Raw genomic sequence first — 16,845 nt, forward strand, 5'->3', positions numbered from 1 at the left:
TGCTATTATGAGATGTGTTATCCTCCAGTGGACTTTTTCACTACATGAATGTTGGTATATGGCATATCAGTTTTTCAACAAAAGAAAAAAAAAACATTTAGTTCACCCACATAACATCTCTTAAAACCAGATATGACCAAAAAGATGCCACAGACAAACCTGCTTAGTACATGCATTCACCATTTTTCTCAAACAGACTTACCGTGCTGCCCTTGGGCTGTTTTGAGCAATAACCAACATGAGTATGATTTGTTTGTGAGCTGCCATTTCCAAGTGTCAGCCTCAGTAAAATTCTACACTTGCAGCTTCATATATTTTTGTTACATGCTCTTAATCAAGTGTGTTAGTAGTTATTCAAATAATATATATATTTTTTTTAGTTTAGAACATTTTTAGAAGCAAGAATTCAACTACTTGGTTACCAGATTCCATTCCAAATCAAAACAGCAATATGCAGCCAAGGCAACATTAAAAACCTCATTATAAAAATAACATACTATAGAAACTGCAAAAATTATCCATAACCACTTCTAATAAAATAACCATATTGGTTATCACTCAGTTTCAATTCACTTCTCAGAGTAATTTCATCAGTGGAAACAGCCTTAGCATAGAAAAGCCTTCTGTATTTCTTGGAATTGTCTCTTGGTTCCTGCTGGGGAATTTCGACCAATAAACAGATGTAATTACTTCAGCATGTCCTGTATCGACTCTTACATCTCATCTCAGGGGACTGTGCCTAATGCATCACTAATCAAAGGCACCCACCACATCCTCAATAGAAGGCATCTGTTGCCAACTACTTCCAGGTCCCACTGAACTGTTCTGCTATAAGGAGTAACCCTAGGCCACCTATGCTCAAAATCTATTTCTTTTGATTACAACAGAGCCTACTCAGTAATAGATGAGAATGTGGATGTAAATTGACCAGCACATCTAGAGTCCTGTCATACAAGTTACCTCACGTTTCATCCTAATTCATCGGAAAAAAAGCCCACAGTACTTAAACCCATCCATCAATCAATTTCTCAATTCCTTCTACAATCACCAGCGAGCAAGATCTCATTTTAATTAAACTTCTCTACTCTAGGCAGCTGTTCCCAGTTAACTGTTGAGTGCAAGCCACAGTTTTCCAATAGAGGACTAAGACCTTATATCTGAAGGTACCAATTTTCATTCAATTGTTTCACACCTAGCTGTGAATTTCTTCAAAGAATGTTGTTCCTGATTATGCTGGAAAATTATCTATTTTTTGGAGCTTTGAAAACAAAATGCACAGTGACATCTGGTGGTTTGCTAAAATCACAGCAGCCAAGAGCTTGAGACAGTGAAGGATGTATTTGTACAACCCCTTGTTAACCGCATTTATTCTGACAGGTGCACTAAAAGCTTAAGAACATTATTTGTATTCAATTTGACATTATGATAATCACACTCTCGTTGAAATGGTCAAATAAAAGCATGTCACTATATGTGATAATTTCATTGTAAGATTATTTTTAAACATGCTATCCTAAAGATATAATTTGATGCCATAACAGTACATAATGGGGGTGTAGGCAATGTACTTGTGGAAGGGGGCAAATTTTAAAGGTTTTTTATTTAAAACACAGTATTTCCTCCACTATGCTTGGACTTCAGGAAACTTCTTTGGTGGCTCACAATTTCGCCAGGGCTGAAGAACATTCTCTTAGATTCTCTAACAGTCCCGTACCATGTCATGCATTATGGCTGGTTTATTACGTTTATTAACATGTGAAGTTAATAACAACAACAATAAAAAATAAAGCAAATATCAAATTAGCATAGGTACAAAGTTGCGATGACACAAGTAAAGGTGATATTAATGCAGGAGAAACTGAAGTTTAAAGAAAAATGGACATGTCAAAAATACAAAGCAGGTTTTAAAATTAATGCTGTCAATAATATTTCAAAAGTGTAAAGCATGTGAGAGTCTTTCATGTGCTAGGGATAGAGTTGCTGAGGTAAGGGGGCAATTCTTAAGAAACTCCATTGACCAAAGACTGATGCTGGTGAACTGAGGCAGAATATTAGTGTCAGGATGTTGAAAAAGCTATACCATAATGATAAAAATAATTTAAAAAAATAACCAAATTATAGCCCTCAAAGCATTGCCTTCATTTCTATAGTCAGGTAGAGGTATTGTCACATTATCGTGTTTAGCATGCCTTTAGCAAAGCTTATAATAATAGGTCAAGCAGTTAAGAATTCAAAATAACTTAACAATATTAACATGTTAAAAAGTTCCACTACAGAAGAAGAGTATAGTACTTAAGTCACTGGAGATACTAAGTAGAAATTTTGCTACAATCGTAATCACTTTTTTCCAATTTTGGATTCTATATTCCATTCAATATCAGCTCCATATGAAACACAACCAGTAGTTTCACATCTCCTTTGGAATGTGAGATAGTGCTAAACTTCGGAATGGTCAGACCGCTTCCACTGTCATCAGTCACATGATAATGGACATTTCCCCACAGTTGGTTTGCACTCTGCAATCTTGCTTTCCTGCTCTCTCCTCTCCTCTAATAGAAACATGCGTTGCGCTCTAGCCATGCTTCTCAGATCTTGCATTTGTCGAGCTTGCGCTCACTCACTCACTGCCTTCCTCCCAATTTCTTTCTTTTTTTTTTCTATCCATGCAGCAAACCCCAGCTGACACCACGCACTTGTCACACCACTAAATGACAATCAACACTTTGCAGCGAGTGGATGTGTGTGGTAGAGCTGGTTAACCAGCAGTGTAAGTAAAAAAGGAAAACTAAGAACAATTAATAAATGATATCTCAAAATATCCCGCTGTGACATGGACACAACAGTTAGGGGACTCCCAAGTATTACCTAACATCTCTAGATAGTTATTATAACAAAGATACCATCTACCTGGACTTTGTAGTCACAGATTCAATTGTGTAACATCTCACTTGGGCCCAATACCTATAAAAGCTGTAGGTAACTGAACTGCATTTGGAAAACATTTAGCCCTGATACTTGATAAAAGCTGAATCATAAAAAACCTGCAAAATGCAGAGCACTACTTAGCACAGGAACACAACAAAAAACTTATTTAATTTTACTTTCATTTCTACATAATAATATTTTGTACTCTAATAAGACTTAATGACCACTTCACTAAACACAGGTGTTTAAAATAAATTACAGCATTAAAATTATATTCTATGAGTCTCTAAGGGTTTCATAAATTAATGTACTGCATTAACTATTTAACCTGGATAAAGTTACAACGTGTTTAAAACATTTTTCTATATGCTCACAAAAACAAAAAAATACAGAAAATAGTGATGATCACTGAGAAGCACTATCTATATACCTTAATTTGTTTAACAATTAAATTACATCATTTCCTTTCTTATGCTCCTGTATGATCCTTATTTAGCATAGCTTCTGATAAAATGTAATTTATCACAAAGTACCTTATTACCAGTAATCTTCTAACCACAGATTAACCAGAAAATATTGGTATACCATACAATAATACAACTAGATTAGAATTAGCATTCTCATTTCTCCACTTCTCAGTTGCTTTTATAGGAAATTTATCATCAAAACATTAATTCTGACCTTATTCTCTTTTATAAGAAATTCACTAATAATTTTATAAAATTCTCATTAAAAGGAGCACTCAATAAAAAATTATATATTTACCAAAAAGTCATCTTCATTCAGTGCTGAAATAAAGGATGGTTCTATTGACTGCAGGAAATCAAACCCTTGTGTAGCCCACCTAACAAAAAAAGGGATAAAAGAATTTATGGATTCAACTATGATAAATTATGCAGAATATCTGAGAAATATTAATATTAGCAATATTAAACAGCATTGGAGATACCGATTCATTGGCAGTGTGCCTCTGGTTTATTACATTGTTCTATATGGCAGGAATAGTGGTTAAACATTTTCTTACCCTTTACATTTAATTATGGGACCAAGGCACCACATCTGAATTGAAAACTGAAAAGCACTGTAGTTAGTGTGTCAAGAATCTGATATAGTAAAAGGTGTTATATGGTTGTAATAAATTAAATGCCATTTCTTCAAACAGAAATGCAATTGACACTGACTAAGCAACATCCATAACAATATCAGACAGTGAATCTAAGTGTACAGTACCTTGTCTTAATGTGTGTTAATTAATGTTACAAGAAAATATGATAAAAAAAATTTTCGTTTTATTCAACCACACGTTTTATATTTAATAAATCAACCCATCAATATTAGTACATATTAGTAGGATATTTGCTCTTAAGAAAATCATTAATAACTTCTAGAGAGAGCACATATACATATCCATACACACACACACACATATATATTATATATATATATATACACACACACACATATATACCGTCTTTTTCTGAAAATAAGACATCCCCCGAAAATAAGCCCTATCGAGATTTTCGGAACTTTTTGTAATATAAGCCCTCCCCCGAAAATAAGCCCTAGTTAAAATAATGTGAAAAAAAGAATTCGTTAAAAAATGCTGTTGATTTATTAAGTATGTTTAGCTTCCCTAATACTCGTATTTCAGAGAAATGTTTGAAATAAAATATTCCGAGAAATTCATTGTTTACCTCTACAGTTCGTTTCAAATTAATTCTTGGAATTTATCTTAAAAATACAACATAAGGCAGCATGAATACATAAATATTGTGTCCGCTCTGCTCTGCTGTGTTGTACTGCGTCGCGCGTGTCGCAGAGTATGGTCGAATGAGGTGGGGAGGGGGTGGAGGGGGGCATGCATATGCGGAATGCAACGGAACGCGTCGTTGGCGCACACTATAAATAATTGTTCGTTAAGGCAGCAGTCTACATTGAGCGACAGTGCAGATACAATGTTTGTTCATTTCAGTCTTGTAAGTCTGATTATTTCCTCATACGTAATTTTATTTTTTATAAAGTGAATAATTTTTAACCGCAGTTAAAATGAGTACAAAACGAAAGAGCTATTCCGTCGAGTACAAAAAGGGAATTGTGGAAGACTCCAGGGGTGTAAATCTTGATTTATGACGATGTTCCAGAAGAAGATGACATGACTGTAATTGAATAAATTTTAATTTCTGTATTCTGTGTAAAATAAATAAATATTAAATAAAAATATATAAATATACTTTTATTTTTGTCCTCCCCCGAAAATAAGCCCTAGTGCGTATTTTGGACCAAAAAAGAAAGTAAGACAGTGTCTTATTTTCGGAAAAAGACGGTACATATACAGTGGGTCAAAAAGTATTTAGTCAGCCACCAATTGTGCAAGTTCTCCCACTTAAAAAGATGAGAGAGGCCTGTAATTTTCATCATAGGTATACCTCAACTATGAGAGACAAAATGAGAAAAAAAAAATCCAGAAAATCACATTGTCTGATTTTTGAAGAATTTATTTGCAAATTATGGTGGAAAAAAAGTATTTGGTCAATAACAAAAGTTCATCTCAATAATTTGTTATATACCCTTTGTTGGCAATGACAGAGGTCAAACGTTTTCTGTAAGTCATCACAAGGTTTTCACACACTGTTGCTGGTATTTTGGCCCATTCCTCCAAGCAGATCTCCTCTAGAGCAGTGATGTTTTGGGGCTGTCGCTGGGCAACACGAACTTTCAACTCCCTCCAAAGATTTTCTATGGGGTTGAGATCTGGAGACTGGCTAGGCCACTCCAGGACCTTGAAATGCTTCTTACGAAGCCACTCCTTCGTTACCCGGGCGGTGTGTTTAGGATCATTGTCATGCTGAAAGACCCAGCCACGTTTCATCTTCAATGCCCTTGCTGATGGATGGAGGTTTTCACTCAAAATCTGACGATAGATGGCCCCATTCATTCTTTCCTTTACACGGATCAGTCATCCTGGTCCCTTTGCAGAAAAACAGCCCAAAAGCATGATGTTTCCACCCCCATGCTTTACAGTAGGTATGGTGTTCTTTGGATGCAACTCAGCATTCTTTCTCCTCCAAACACGACAAGTAGACTTTTTTTCATCTGACCATATGGCATTCTCCCAATCCTCTTCTGAATCATCCAAATGCATCTTTTTAAGTGGGAGAACTTGCACAATTGGTGGCTGACTAAATACTTTTTTGCCCCACTGTATATACATATATACATACTGTACATATACACATATATATATACATACATATATACATACATATACATATATACATACAGTGCATCCAGACAGTATTCACAGTGCATCACTTTTTCCACATTTTGTTATGTTACAGCCTTATTAAAAAATGGATTAAATTCATTTTTTTTCCTCAGAATTCTACACACAACACCCCATAATGACAACATGAAAAAAGTTTACTTGAGATTTTTGCAAATTTATTAAAAATAAAAAAAATTGAGAAAGCACATGTACATAAGTAATCACAGCCCATGAAGCTCAAAATTGAGCTCAGGTGCATACTGTTTCCCCTGATCATCCTTGAGATGTTTCTGCAGCTAAATTGGAGTCCACCTGTGGTAAATTCAGTTGATTGGACATGATTTGGAAAGGCACACACCTGTCTATATAAGGTCCCACAGTTGATAGTTCATGTCAGAGCACAAACCAAGCATGAAGTCAAAGGAATTGTCTGTAGACCTCTGAGACAGGATTGTCTCGAGGCGCAAATCTGGGAAAGGTTACAGAAAAATTTCTGCTGCTTTGAAGGTCCCAATGAGCACAGTGGCCTCCATCATCCGTAAGAGGAAGAAGTTTGAAACCACCAGGACTCTTCCTAGAGCTGGCCAGCCATCTAAACTAAGCGATCGGGGGAGAGGAGCTTTAGTCAGGGAGGTGACCAAGAACCCGATGGTCACTCTGTCAGAGCTCCAGAGGTCCTCTGTGGAGAGAGGAGAACCTTCCAGAAGGACAACCATCTCTGCAGCAATCCACCAATCAGGCCTGTATGGTAGAGTGGCCAGACGGAAGCCACTCCTTAGTAAAAGGCACACAGCAGCCCCGCCTGGAGTTTGCCAAAAGGCACCTGAAGGACTCTCAGATCATGAGAAAGAAACTTCTCTGGTCTGATGAGACAAAGATTGAACTCTTTAGTGTGAATGCCAGGCGTCACATTTGGAGGAAACCTGGCACCGCCCATCACCAGGCCAATACCATCCCTACAGTGAAGCATGGTGGTGGCAGCATCATGCTGTGGGGATGTTTTTCAGCGGCAGGGACTGGGAGACTAGTCAGGATAAAGGGAAAGATGACTGCAGCAATGTACAGAGACATCCTGGATGAAAACCTGCTCCAGAGCGCTCTTGACCTCAGACTGGGGTGACAGTTCATCTTTCAGCAGGACAACGACCCTAAGCACACAGCCAAGATATCAATGGAGTGGCTTCAGGACAACTCTGTGAATGTCCTTGAGTGGCCCAGCCAGAGCCCAGACTTGAATCCGATTGAACATCTATGGAGAGATCTTAAAATGGCTGTGCACCGACACTTCCCATCCAACCTGATGGAGCTTGAGAGGTGCTGCAAAGAGGAATGGGTGAAACTGGCCAGGGATAGGTGTGCCAAGCTTGTGGCATCAAATTCAAAAAGACTTGAGGCTGTAATTGCTGCCAAAGGTGCATTGACAAAGTATTGAGCAAAGGCTGTGAATACTTATGTATATGTGATTTCTCAGTTTTTTTATTTTTAATAAATTTGCAAAAACCTCAAGTAAACTTTTTTCACATTGTCATTATGGGGTGTTGTGTGTAGAATTCTGAGGAAAAAAATGAATTGAATCCATTTTGGAATAAGGCTGTAACATAACAAAATGTGGAAAAGTGATGTGCTGTGAATACTTTACGGATGCACTGTACATACACATCTACACATACACATCTACACATATTTTTAGACATTAGCAAAGTAACCCAGCCACAGGTGATGCACAAACCAGTGTGTTTCTTCGCATCGGTCCCAAGCCCAGATAAATGGGGCGGGTTACGCCAGGAAGGGCATCCAGTTTAAAATTTTGCCAAATCAATATGCAGTCAGCAATACAAATTTTCATACCGGATCGGTCGAGCCCCGGGTTAACAACAACCGCCACCAGTCCTGTTAGCCAACAGGGTGCTGGCGGAAATTGGGCTACTGTTGGCCGAAGAAGACGAAGGAGAAGAAGAGGGGGGAGACGTGTCCGAATGCAGGAGGAGAGGAGGAAAGTAAAGAGTGGAACTGAGGGTAGGAACTTTAAATGGAATGCTGGCAGTATGACTGGTAAGGGGAGAAAGTTAGCTGATATGATGGAGAGAAGGAAGGTTGATATATTGTGCGTGCAAGAGACTAAATGGAAGGGGAGTAAGGCCAGGTGGATTGGAGGTGGGTTCAAATTGTTCTATCATGGTGTGGATGGGAGGGGAAATGGGGTATGAGTTATTCTGAAGGAACAGTATGTCAAGAGTGTTTTGGAGGTGAAATGAGTGTCAGGCAGAGTAATGATTATGAAGCTGGAAATTGGAGGTGTGATGATGAATGTTGTTAGTGCATATGCACCGCAAGTTGGGTGTGTAATGAATGAGAAAGAAGATTTTTGGAGTGAGTTGGATGAAGTGATGAACAGTGTACCCAAGGGACAGAAAGTGGTGATTGGAGCGGATTTCAATGGGCATGTTGGTGAAGGGAACAGTGGAGACGAGGAGGTGATGGGTAGGTATGGTGTCAAGGAGAGGAATAAGGAAGGTCAGAGGAAGTGGATTTTGCCAAAAGGATGGACATGGTTGTGGTGAATATATATTTTGAGAAGAGGGAGGAACATAGGGTTACATACAAGAGTGGAGGAAGATGCACGCAGGTAGATTGCATCCTATACAGAAGAGTTGATCTGAAGGAGATTGAAGACTGCAAAGTGGTGGCAGGGGAAAGTATAGTTAAGCAGCATAGGATAGTGGTCTGTAGGATGACGCTGGAGATCAAGAAGAGGAAGAGAGTGAGGGCAGAAACAAGGATCAAATGGTGGAAGTTGAAAAAGGAAGACTGCAAGGCTGAGTTTAGGAAGGAGGTGAGACAGGCACTGGGTGGCAGTGAAGAGTTACCAGACAGCTGGGAAACTACAGCAGATGTAGTAAGGGTGACAGCAAGAAGGGTGCTTGGCTTGACATCTGGATAAATGGAGGAGGAAAAGGAAACCTGGTGGTGGAATGAGGAAATACAGGAGAGTATACAGAGGAAGAGGATGGCAAAGAGGAAGTGGGATAGTCAGAGAGATGCAGAAAGTAGACAAGAGTACAAGGAGATAAGGCGCAAGGTGAAGAGAGAGGTGGCGAAGGCTAAAGAAAAGGCGTATAATGAGTTGTATGAGAGGTTGGACACTAAGGATGGAGAAAAGGACCTGTACCGATTGGCTAGACAGAGGGACCGAGCTGGGATAGATGTGCAGCAGGTTAGGGTGATAAAGGATAAAGATGGAAACGTACTCACAAGCGAGGAGAGAGTGTTGAGCAGATGGAAAGAGTACTTTGAGGGGCTGATGAAGGGACAGAACAAGAGAGAGAAGAGGTTGGATGATGTGGAGATAGTGAATCAGGAAGTGCAACGGATTAGCAAGGAGGAAGTAAGGACAGCTATGAAGAGGATGAAAAATGGAAAGGCCGTTGGTCCATATGACATACTTATGGAAGCATGGAGGTGTTTCGGAGAGATAGCAGTGGAGTTTTTAACCAGATTGTTGAATGGAATCTTGGAAAGTGAGAGGATGCCTGAGGAGTGGAGAAGAAGTGTACTGGTGCTGATATTTAAGAATAAGGGGGATGTGCAGGACTGTACAACAACAACAACAACATTTATTTATATAGCACATTTTCATACAAAAAGTAGCTCAAAGTGCTTTACATAATGAAGAAAAGAAAAATAACAGACAAAATACAAAATTAAAATAAGACAACATTAGTTAACATAGAAAATGGGCGGAGTGGTGGCTCTGAGGCTAAGGATCTGTGCTGGTATCCCAAAGGTTGCCGGTTCGAATCCCCGTCACTGCCAAAAAGGCCACTGCTCTGCTGGGCCCTTGAGGAAGGCCCTTAACCTGTAATTGCACCAGGGGCGCTGTACAATGGCTGATCCTGCGCTCTGACCCCAAGGGGTATGCGAAAACTACCAAATTCCTAATACAAGAAATTGTATAAGGCGAAATAAAGAACAAAAAAAAAAAAAAAAAAAAAAAGGAGCAAGGTCCGATGGCCAGGGTGGACAGAAAAAACAAACAAAAAAAAAAAACTCCAGAAGGCTGGAGAAAAAAAAAAAAAATCTATAGGGGTTCCAGGCCTCGAGACTGCCCAGTCCCCTCTGGGCATTCTACCTAACATAACAGGGGGATAAAATTGATGAGCCACAGCATGAAGTTAGTGGAAGCTAGGTTAAGAAGTGAGGTGATGATTAGTGAGCAGTAGTATGGTTTCATGCCAAGAAAGAGCACCACATATGCAATGTTTGCTCGGAGGATGTTGATCGTGAAGTTTAGAGAAGGCCAGAAGAAGTTGCATTGCGTCTTTATGGACCTGGAGAAAGCATATGACAGGGTGCCACGAGAGGAGCTGTGGCATTGTATGAGGAAGTCGGGAGAGGGAGAAGCAGAGAAGTACGCAAGAGTTGTACAGGAAATGTACAAGGGAAGTGTGACAGTGGTGAGGTCTGCAGTAGGAGCGACGGATGCATTCAATGTGGAGGTGGGATTACATCAGGGATCAGCTCTGAGCCCTTTCTTATTTGCAATGGTGATGGACAGGCTGACAGACAAGATTAAACAGGAGTCTTTGTGAACTATGATGTTTGCTGATGACACTGTGATCTGTAGCAATAGTAGGGAGCAGGTTGAGGAGACCCTGGAGAGGTAGAGATATGCTCTAGAGAGGAGAGGAATGAAGGTCAGTAGGATCAAGACAGAATACATGTGTGTAAATGAGAGGGAGGTCAGTGGAATGGTGAGGATGCAGGGAGTAGAGGTGGTGAAGGTGGATGAGTTTAAATACTTGGGATCAACAGTACAGAGTAATGGGGCTTATGGAAGAGAGGTGAAAAAATGTCTGCAGGCAGGGTGGAATGGGTGGAGAAGAGTGTCAGGAGTAATTTGTGACAAACAGGTATCAGCAAGAGTGAAAGGGAAGGTCTACAGGACGGTAGTGACACCAGCTATGTTATATTGGTTGGAGACGGTGGCACTGACCAGTAAGCATGAGACAGAGCTGGAGGTAGCAGAGGTAAAGATGCTAAGATTTGCACTGGGTGTGACAAGGATGGATAGGATTAGAAATGAGTACATTAGAGGGTCAGCTCAAGTTGGACGGTTGGGAGTCAAAGTCAGAGAGGCGAGATCGCGTTGGTTTGGACATGTGCAGAGGAGAGATGCTGGGTATATTAGGAGAAGGATGCTAATGATAGAGCTGCCAGGCAAGAGAAAATGAGGAAGGCCTAAGGGAAGGTTTATGGATGTGGTGAGAGAGGACATGCAGGTGATGGGTGTAATAGAACAAGATGCAGAGGACAGAAAGATATTGAAGAAGATGATCCGCTGTGGCAACCCCTAACGGGAGTAGCCGAAAGAAGAAGAGGCATTAGCAAACTAAGGATATAGAATTCAAAACACACAATGCTTTCATTAAATATTATTACACCATATAACATTTTAAAAACATTCTTTTTTCTATAAAGGTTTTAAAAAAAATAATTAGAATTTCGGCAAAAAAAACTACACATTTCAGTAGGTCAAGTTCTCAAGGAGGGCTCTGACTGCTGGCATCACAAAAGAGAAAGCATCCATTTGTTCACATGAATAACTCTCATTGCATAAAGTTTGTGTAATATAACAAAAATATAGTAACATAATACAGCATAAACACTCAAACCTGTTTAATAATATTTACATAAGTACAGATAAACTGACTCACTTTAAAGGGTGGCACAGTGCTTAGTGCCCAGTTGCTGACAGTGGAGAGTTAGCACATACTTCATATATTTGTATGGGCTTTCTTCTATGTAGCCCAGTCTATCTCCCATAACCCCAAAGGTAATGTGGTTCCAAATTGGTCTCTGTACAAGTGATAATGTGGATGTGTGTGCATGAATGGTTCCTGTGATGGATTGATGCCATTTACTGCCTTGTAAGACATTACCTCAAGGATAGGCTATTGCATCCTGCCACCCTTAACTGGATTACGTGGGTTTTAGAATATTGTATCAATTCACATATTCTTCTGAAAATGTAATTAGAAACAAAACATTGTGCTACAAACAAATTAATATTTTCATTTAACTATATGAGGTGTTTATTACTAATCTCAGTCTATAGAAGCGAAGATAAAAATCTTTGCTTACCGTGGCCTTGTGCCTCTTCCACTTTCACATTTAGTTAAAACATAATTCATCCACTTTCTGGCAAAACTAATGTACTTGTCCCCAATTTTTTTCCTGAATTCACCAGACATTAAGCGAACCACTTCTTTATGATACTTCAGATTTAGAGGGGAAATAAAAAACAAACAGCTTAATACATTATATATATACAAAAACAACATTATTCACGTTCATGTACTTTGTATTATTTTCTTTATATAGTTTATGGATAATCACATTTAAAGTAAACAGTAAAAGCCAAGTAACAAAAAAAATTATTTCAGACTGGGATATAAAAGTTTTGTTTATTTGCATAAATTTAAATGTTAGAATTTAAATTGGCTTAAAATAATGTTAACTGTAATTCCTAATTGGGGAAAGTTAAGAAAACAATACAATTATGACAATTATAAATTTCCACTTGTTTTGATAATCAAATTCTCACCTCAAAACCAAAGTTGTAGCTTTGAATCATGGCTTCTCTATAGTACTGTTGTAAAGTAGCTGGTTCAGAGTCCTCCACTTCGTTTTCAAATTGTGAGGTAAACAAGTACTCGACCTGACTGATTGCATTGGCTATTTTGTTGCACAGCTGCAATGCTTCATTCTGAAAATTATAATACATTTTAGTTAACTAATTGGAAATAAACATGTAAGAATTAATGCAAGGCTTTCCAAGAATACCTTCAGTTTTCTATAAAGTTGGCTACACAAGTTCTATCTATACAAACAGACTACATTGTACTGAATTGAGGGGGCCTTAACTTAAAATGTATTGTTCTTTAAATGGATTTTATACAGCAATCTTTAATTAACCAAAATGAGTCCATACTTTTTTAATAGAATAGATTTATATTCAAAGTTTTACATTTTTTTCAGAGTAATAAGTGCATGTAAAACAAAAGAATGGTTTAGCTCATCTGTAAAAGTTCTATTGGAGAATGTTTTAAATCCAATTACAAAATTAATTGTGATAGCAGAAAAAGGTTTATTTTGACTTTGGAAAGGTATTGTTACAGCATAAGAGTTCACATTAACTTCTTGTGTGATTTTGGGCTATACAAAAATAAATTGTATTGTGTTGTATTAAAAATACTGAATGGGTAAATACGTGTACAAATCTTCTGTCATACAGAAAATTATAATGACTTTCAAGGGGACTGAATATTTTTGCAAGCCACTGTATACTTGAAAAAGTTTCAAATATAAACAAAGTAACATGAAGCATATTTTAAAAAATCTGAAAAAGTTTATAAGAAGTCCTAAAGAAAGAAAGAGTATACAAGCAAAGGGCAAAAATAACACAAAAAAGGAAACAGGGAGAAGAGAAAGCACTGATGTTCTACCCCAAAATTTACCAATGTTAGATGACACTTCTCTCAGTCAACAAATCTTTAAAAACAAAGCAAATTTAAAATAACAAAACTTTCATAAAATCCTTTTTAAAGCACAGAGCACAAAACAACTATGGGTAACAGAAGAATACAAGATAATACAGAAATACATCAAGGAAAACTAGATCTTGGTAATAAAAAGGAGCCAAAGAAGTCAATACTTTCTATAAGTATGCCTACGATTAGTTGAAATGCTAGTTATTTATTTAAGAATATGTATGAGGCACAGTTAATGGAAAAAATAAGAAGTTTAAATTGCCTGTCTTGATGAATAATTAGAATAGATTGCAATGTGACAATATTAAAAACGTTACTGCTACATTAAATATTAACTTATGAATAACAGAAGAAATCATGTGCTTAAAACACAATAGGAAATGAAATTCAATGAATTGAAAGAAAATATAAAAAGTACCTTAAGCTGATCAAGAACTTTGGCAATGACAGGCTGACTTGAGGTCTGTTCTCGGTGCAAGGAAATAAGGCCTTCCATAGACTGAAGAAAAACTTTTCTTTGAGTAACCAAATGAGCAGAATGCATTATTATCAATAAAAGATTATCAACCTGGGAAAAAAAAAACAATTAAGTGGCAAACAAATGTTATACTGCAATCTGGCACATTTTTGTGATGCTTACTAATTCACAGTACTCCTTGAAATTCTTGATAGTTACCTGCATACTTCTCAATGCATCCACAGTCTCCACTTGTGGTACCAATTTCAGAAATGATCCTTCCCATTGAGCAGTGGTGTTACAATCTTTTGACTGCTGTTTGATCATTAGTAAATAAGCTACATCATTAACATCATCAGAGTCCTTGGAGCAGTCCTTACCGGCAGCTGCATTAAGCAAGTGAAGAACAACAGATCTCTGTGTCGAGAGACTTGCAGGAATAAAAACAAGGAGATCTTCCAGTCCTGGAATCTGAACCTTAACAGGGGAAAAAGTACTATTTGTCACAAGATGTATTTACCATTTGCTCATCTGAACAAGATCCTCTGACTGAAGTTACTCTGTGTGTGTGTGTGTGTGTGTGTGTGTACATGCAATACACTTCTGTGGTGGTGGTGGAAATAGGTATTTAACAGAACGACATTAGTAGCCATAGGAGTCACTTTCAGCAAGAATAAATCTGTTGATGGCGTTTTTATTTGATTTATCCAGGTCTCTGGCACTTTTAGCATTAGCCTTGAATTTAACTTGCACCGCGTCCAGTTAAATTTGTATGTGCATATATCAAAGACCGCGGGTCCTTCTTTCGCAGTGGTGTTCAACTGGACACATCAACAGACACTTGGGCATGAGAAGAACATCCACATATTAAGACTTTATGACCAACACCATCCAAACCCGATGTTATTTTATATATTTATAGTCATTATTGAGTGACTACATGCTTCTGGACAAATGCAACCTGTTATTGAATGCAAGGTTCAGAAAACTGGACAGTTAACTTTAAAGCTTACCTTAGTGTATTGTTTTGTTCTAAGAGCAAGCAGGAGGTCAGAAATTCCTACTGTGACTGTAAAATCTGCTGCTATTTCCAAATCCTAGAGACAGAGTAAAGAAAGATAAAAAGATATAAGAAATTAGACTAAGAAACTAGAGAACAGGAACATATAAAAGGGAATGGAAAACAACTGGAATGAAATGAATGCTTAAAATGGATATGGGTAAGAGTTTACCTTAGGAGTAAATAACTAAATCTGTTTATGGGGGTATTTGCCCACAGGTTATAGTCAGCATGGCTGCAATAGCATTTAATGTTAGTATAACATCACAGGTCATATGTAAAAATTGGATGGGAAGTGCATTTTCACTTCTTGAACCTGTGTGTTTTTTTGTATTTCTTCTAATTAAACCTTTGCAATTTTTTAAATAGTATGGTGTAAGGATTGTTAGTGTTAATTAAATTCTGTAGTTTTCAAAGTAAATGAGAAGAGCTGGGTTTCTTTTTAGGCCTTGAAAGTCTGCGTGAAAGCGATATATTAGGATCTATAATGTAAAGACTGACATGACTGGAGGATGATCATTGTATGGGTGTAGTTCATCAACATAATGATAAAATTCATAATGAATTCTGAACATGTAGGCACTATGTCCTATGCACTATATCATTGTCATGTATATTGAGCTCAACTATCAGCGCCGGTCATGGGTTTAACTTGCAGAGTGTACCTCTTGGGAGTGTGGTTCACAGAATCTGTTGAAATTCCTGTCAGCAATCCCTCATATACACTGTGTGGCCATGTCTCCATTCTGTTTTTGTGCCAGGCTTGCAGCATGATCGATCAGCCATCGTTTTCTTGACAGTTACAGTAAGTCATGATGAGAGTCAAGGCATGCTGCCATGTCTTTACTTTATGAGAACAGTCACAGCTGAGTTTTGGCACCATTGTGGTCCAATTCAAGGGTCATGTGTGTGGCACGGCAAAAACTTTCAATTGAGATCATGATGAGGCTTTCAGGCTATAAATATTTTTTTTTCCTCAGGGTAGCAAAACTGTTTGTGATAAGGTCATCAACGTTTTTAAAATCCTGCATTATTAATTAAACAATTAACAATAACTGATGGATAAACCGAAATAGAAATGTTACATTTATTTCATTTTTGTACAAACAAGTCAAATAAAAATAATATAATCCACAAATCTGAAAGGGCTATTTCAACGAAGCTGGTTTATAATTGATTTTTAAGTTATTTACAATTGTGATTTTTTAATGTGGAGAGAAGCATATTTTAAAACATTTGATTCAGGAGCATCTAATTAACCAACATACAGCCTACACGGTCTTTCATTCTGGTTTTATCATCTTTAAAAGTATGCAACAAAAATAAAGAGAAACTCTGAATATGCCACAGTTCCTGTGAACTAGGAAACAATATAAATTATTTTTCTTTTTTGTGATCCAATTATTACTGAAATAAACAAATACAAGTAATACACAAAAGCATCTAATGTATCCAACTTAAAACTTTATTTAGTAATTTAGTAAATCCAATCAGAAACAGGTAACAGACACAGATGTTTATAGCAAAATAGAATCTTTATGGTGATACAGTACAGTTTTGATCAGTTGGAGGAGTAAGCATACAAGTA

At 37.6% G+C, this 16,845-nt stretch overlaps 1 protein-coding gene across 3 annotated transcripts in view; it reads right to left on the reverse strand.

Annotated features, from left to right (window-relative positions):
* The window catches only part of map3k4 (mitogen-activated protein kinase kinase kinase 4), a 172,905-nt gene that overhangs the window by 25,972 nt on the left and 130,088 nt on the right, over positions 1–16,845 (reverse strand). For all 3 annotated transcript variants that reach the window (XM_028820135.2, XM_028820134.2, XM_028820136.2), the window contains exons 9-14: positions 15,211–15,294; positions 14,417–14,674; positions 14,159–14,308; positions 12,795–12,956; positions 12,332–12,465; positions 3,691–3,769 (exon numbers count right to left, since the gene is read on the reverse strand). In XM_028820135.2, the coding sequence (XP_028675968.1) occupies positions 3,691–3,769; positions 12,332–12,465; positions 12,795–12,956; positions 14,159–14,308; positions 14,417–14,674; positions 15,211–15,294 (867 nt within the window). The remainder of the gene's footprint in view (positions 1–3,690; positions 3,770–12,331; positions 12,466–12,794; positions 12,957–14,158; positions 14,309–14,416; positions 14,675–15,210; positions 15,295–16,845) is intronic.

This window comes from Erpetoichthys calabaricus, chromosome 15 (genome assembly GCF_900747795.2).
Source record: "Erpetoichthys calabaricus chromosome 15, fErpCal1.3, whole genome shotgun sequence".
In the NCBI taxonomy this organism is placed as follows: domain Eukaryota; kingdom Metazoa; phylum Chordata; class Cladistia; order Polypteriformes; family Polypteridae; genus Erpetoichthys; species Erpetoichthys calabaricus.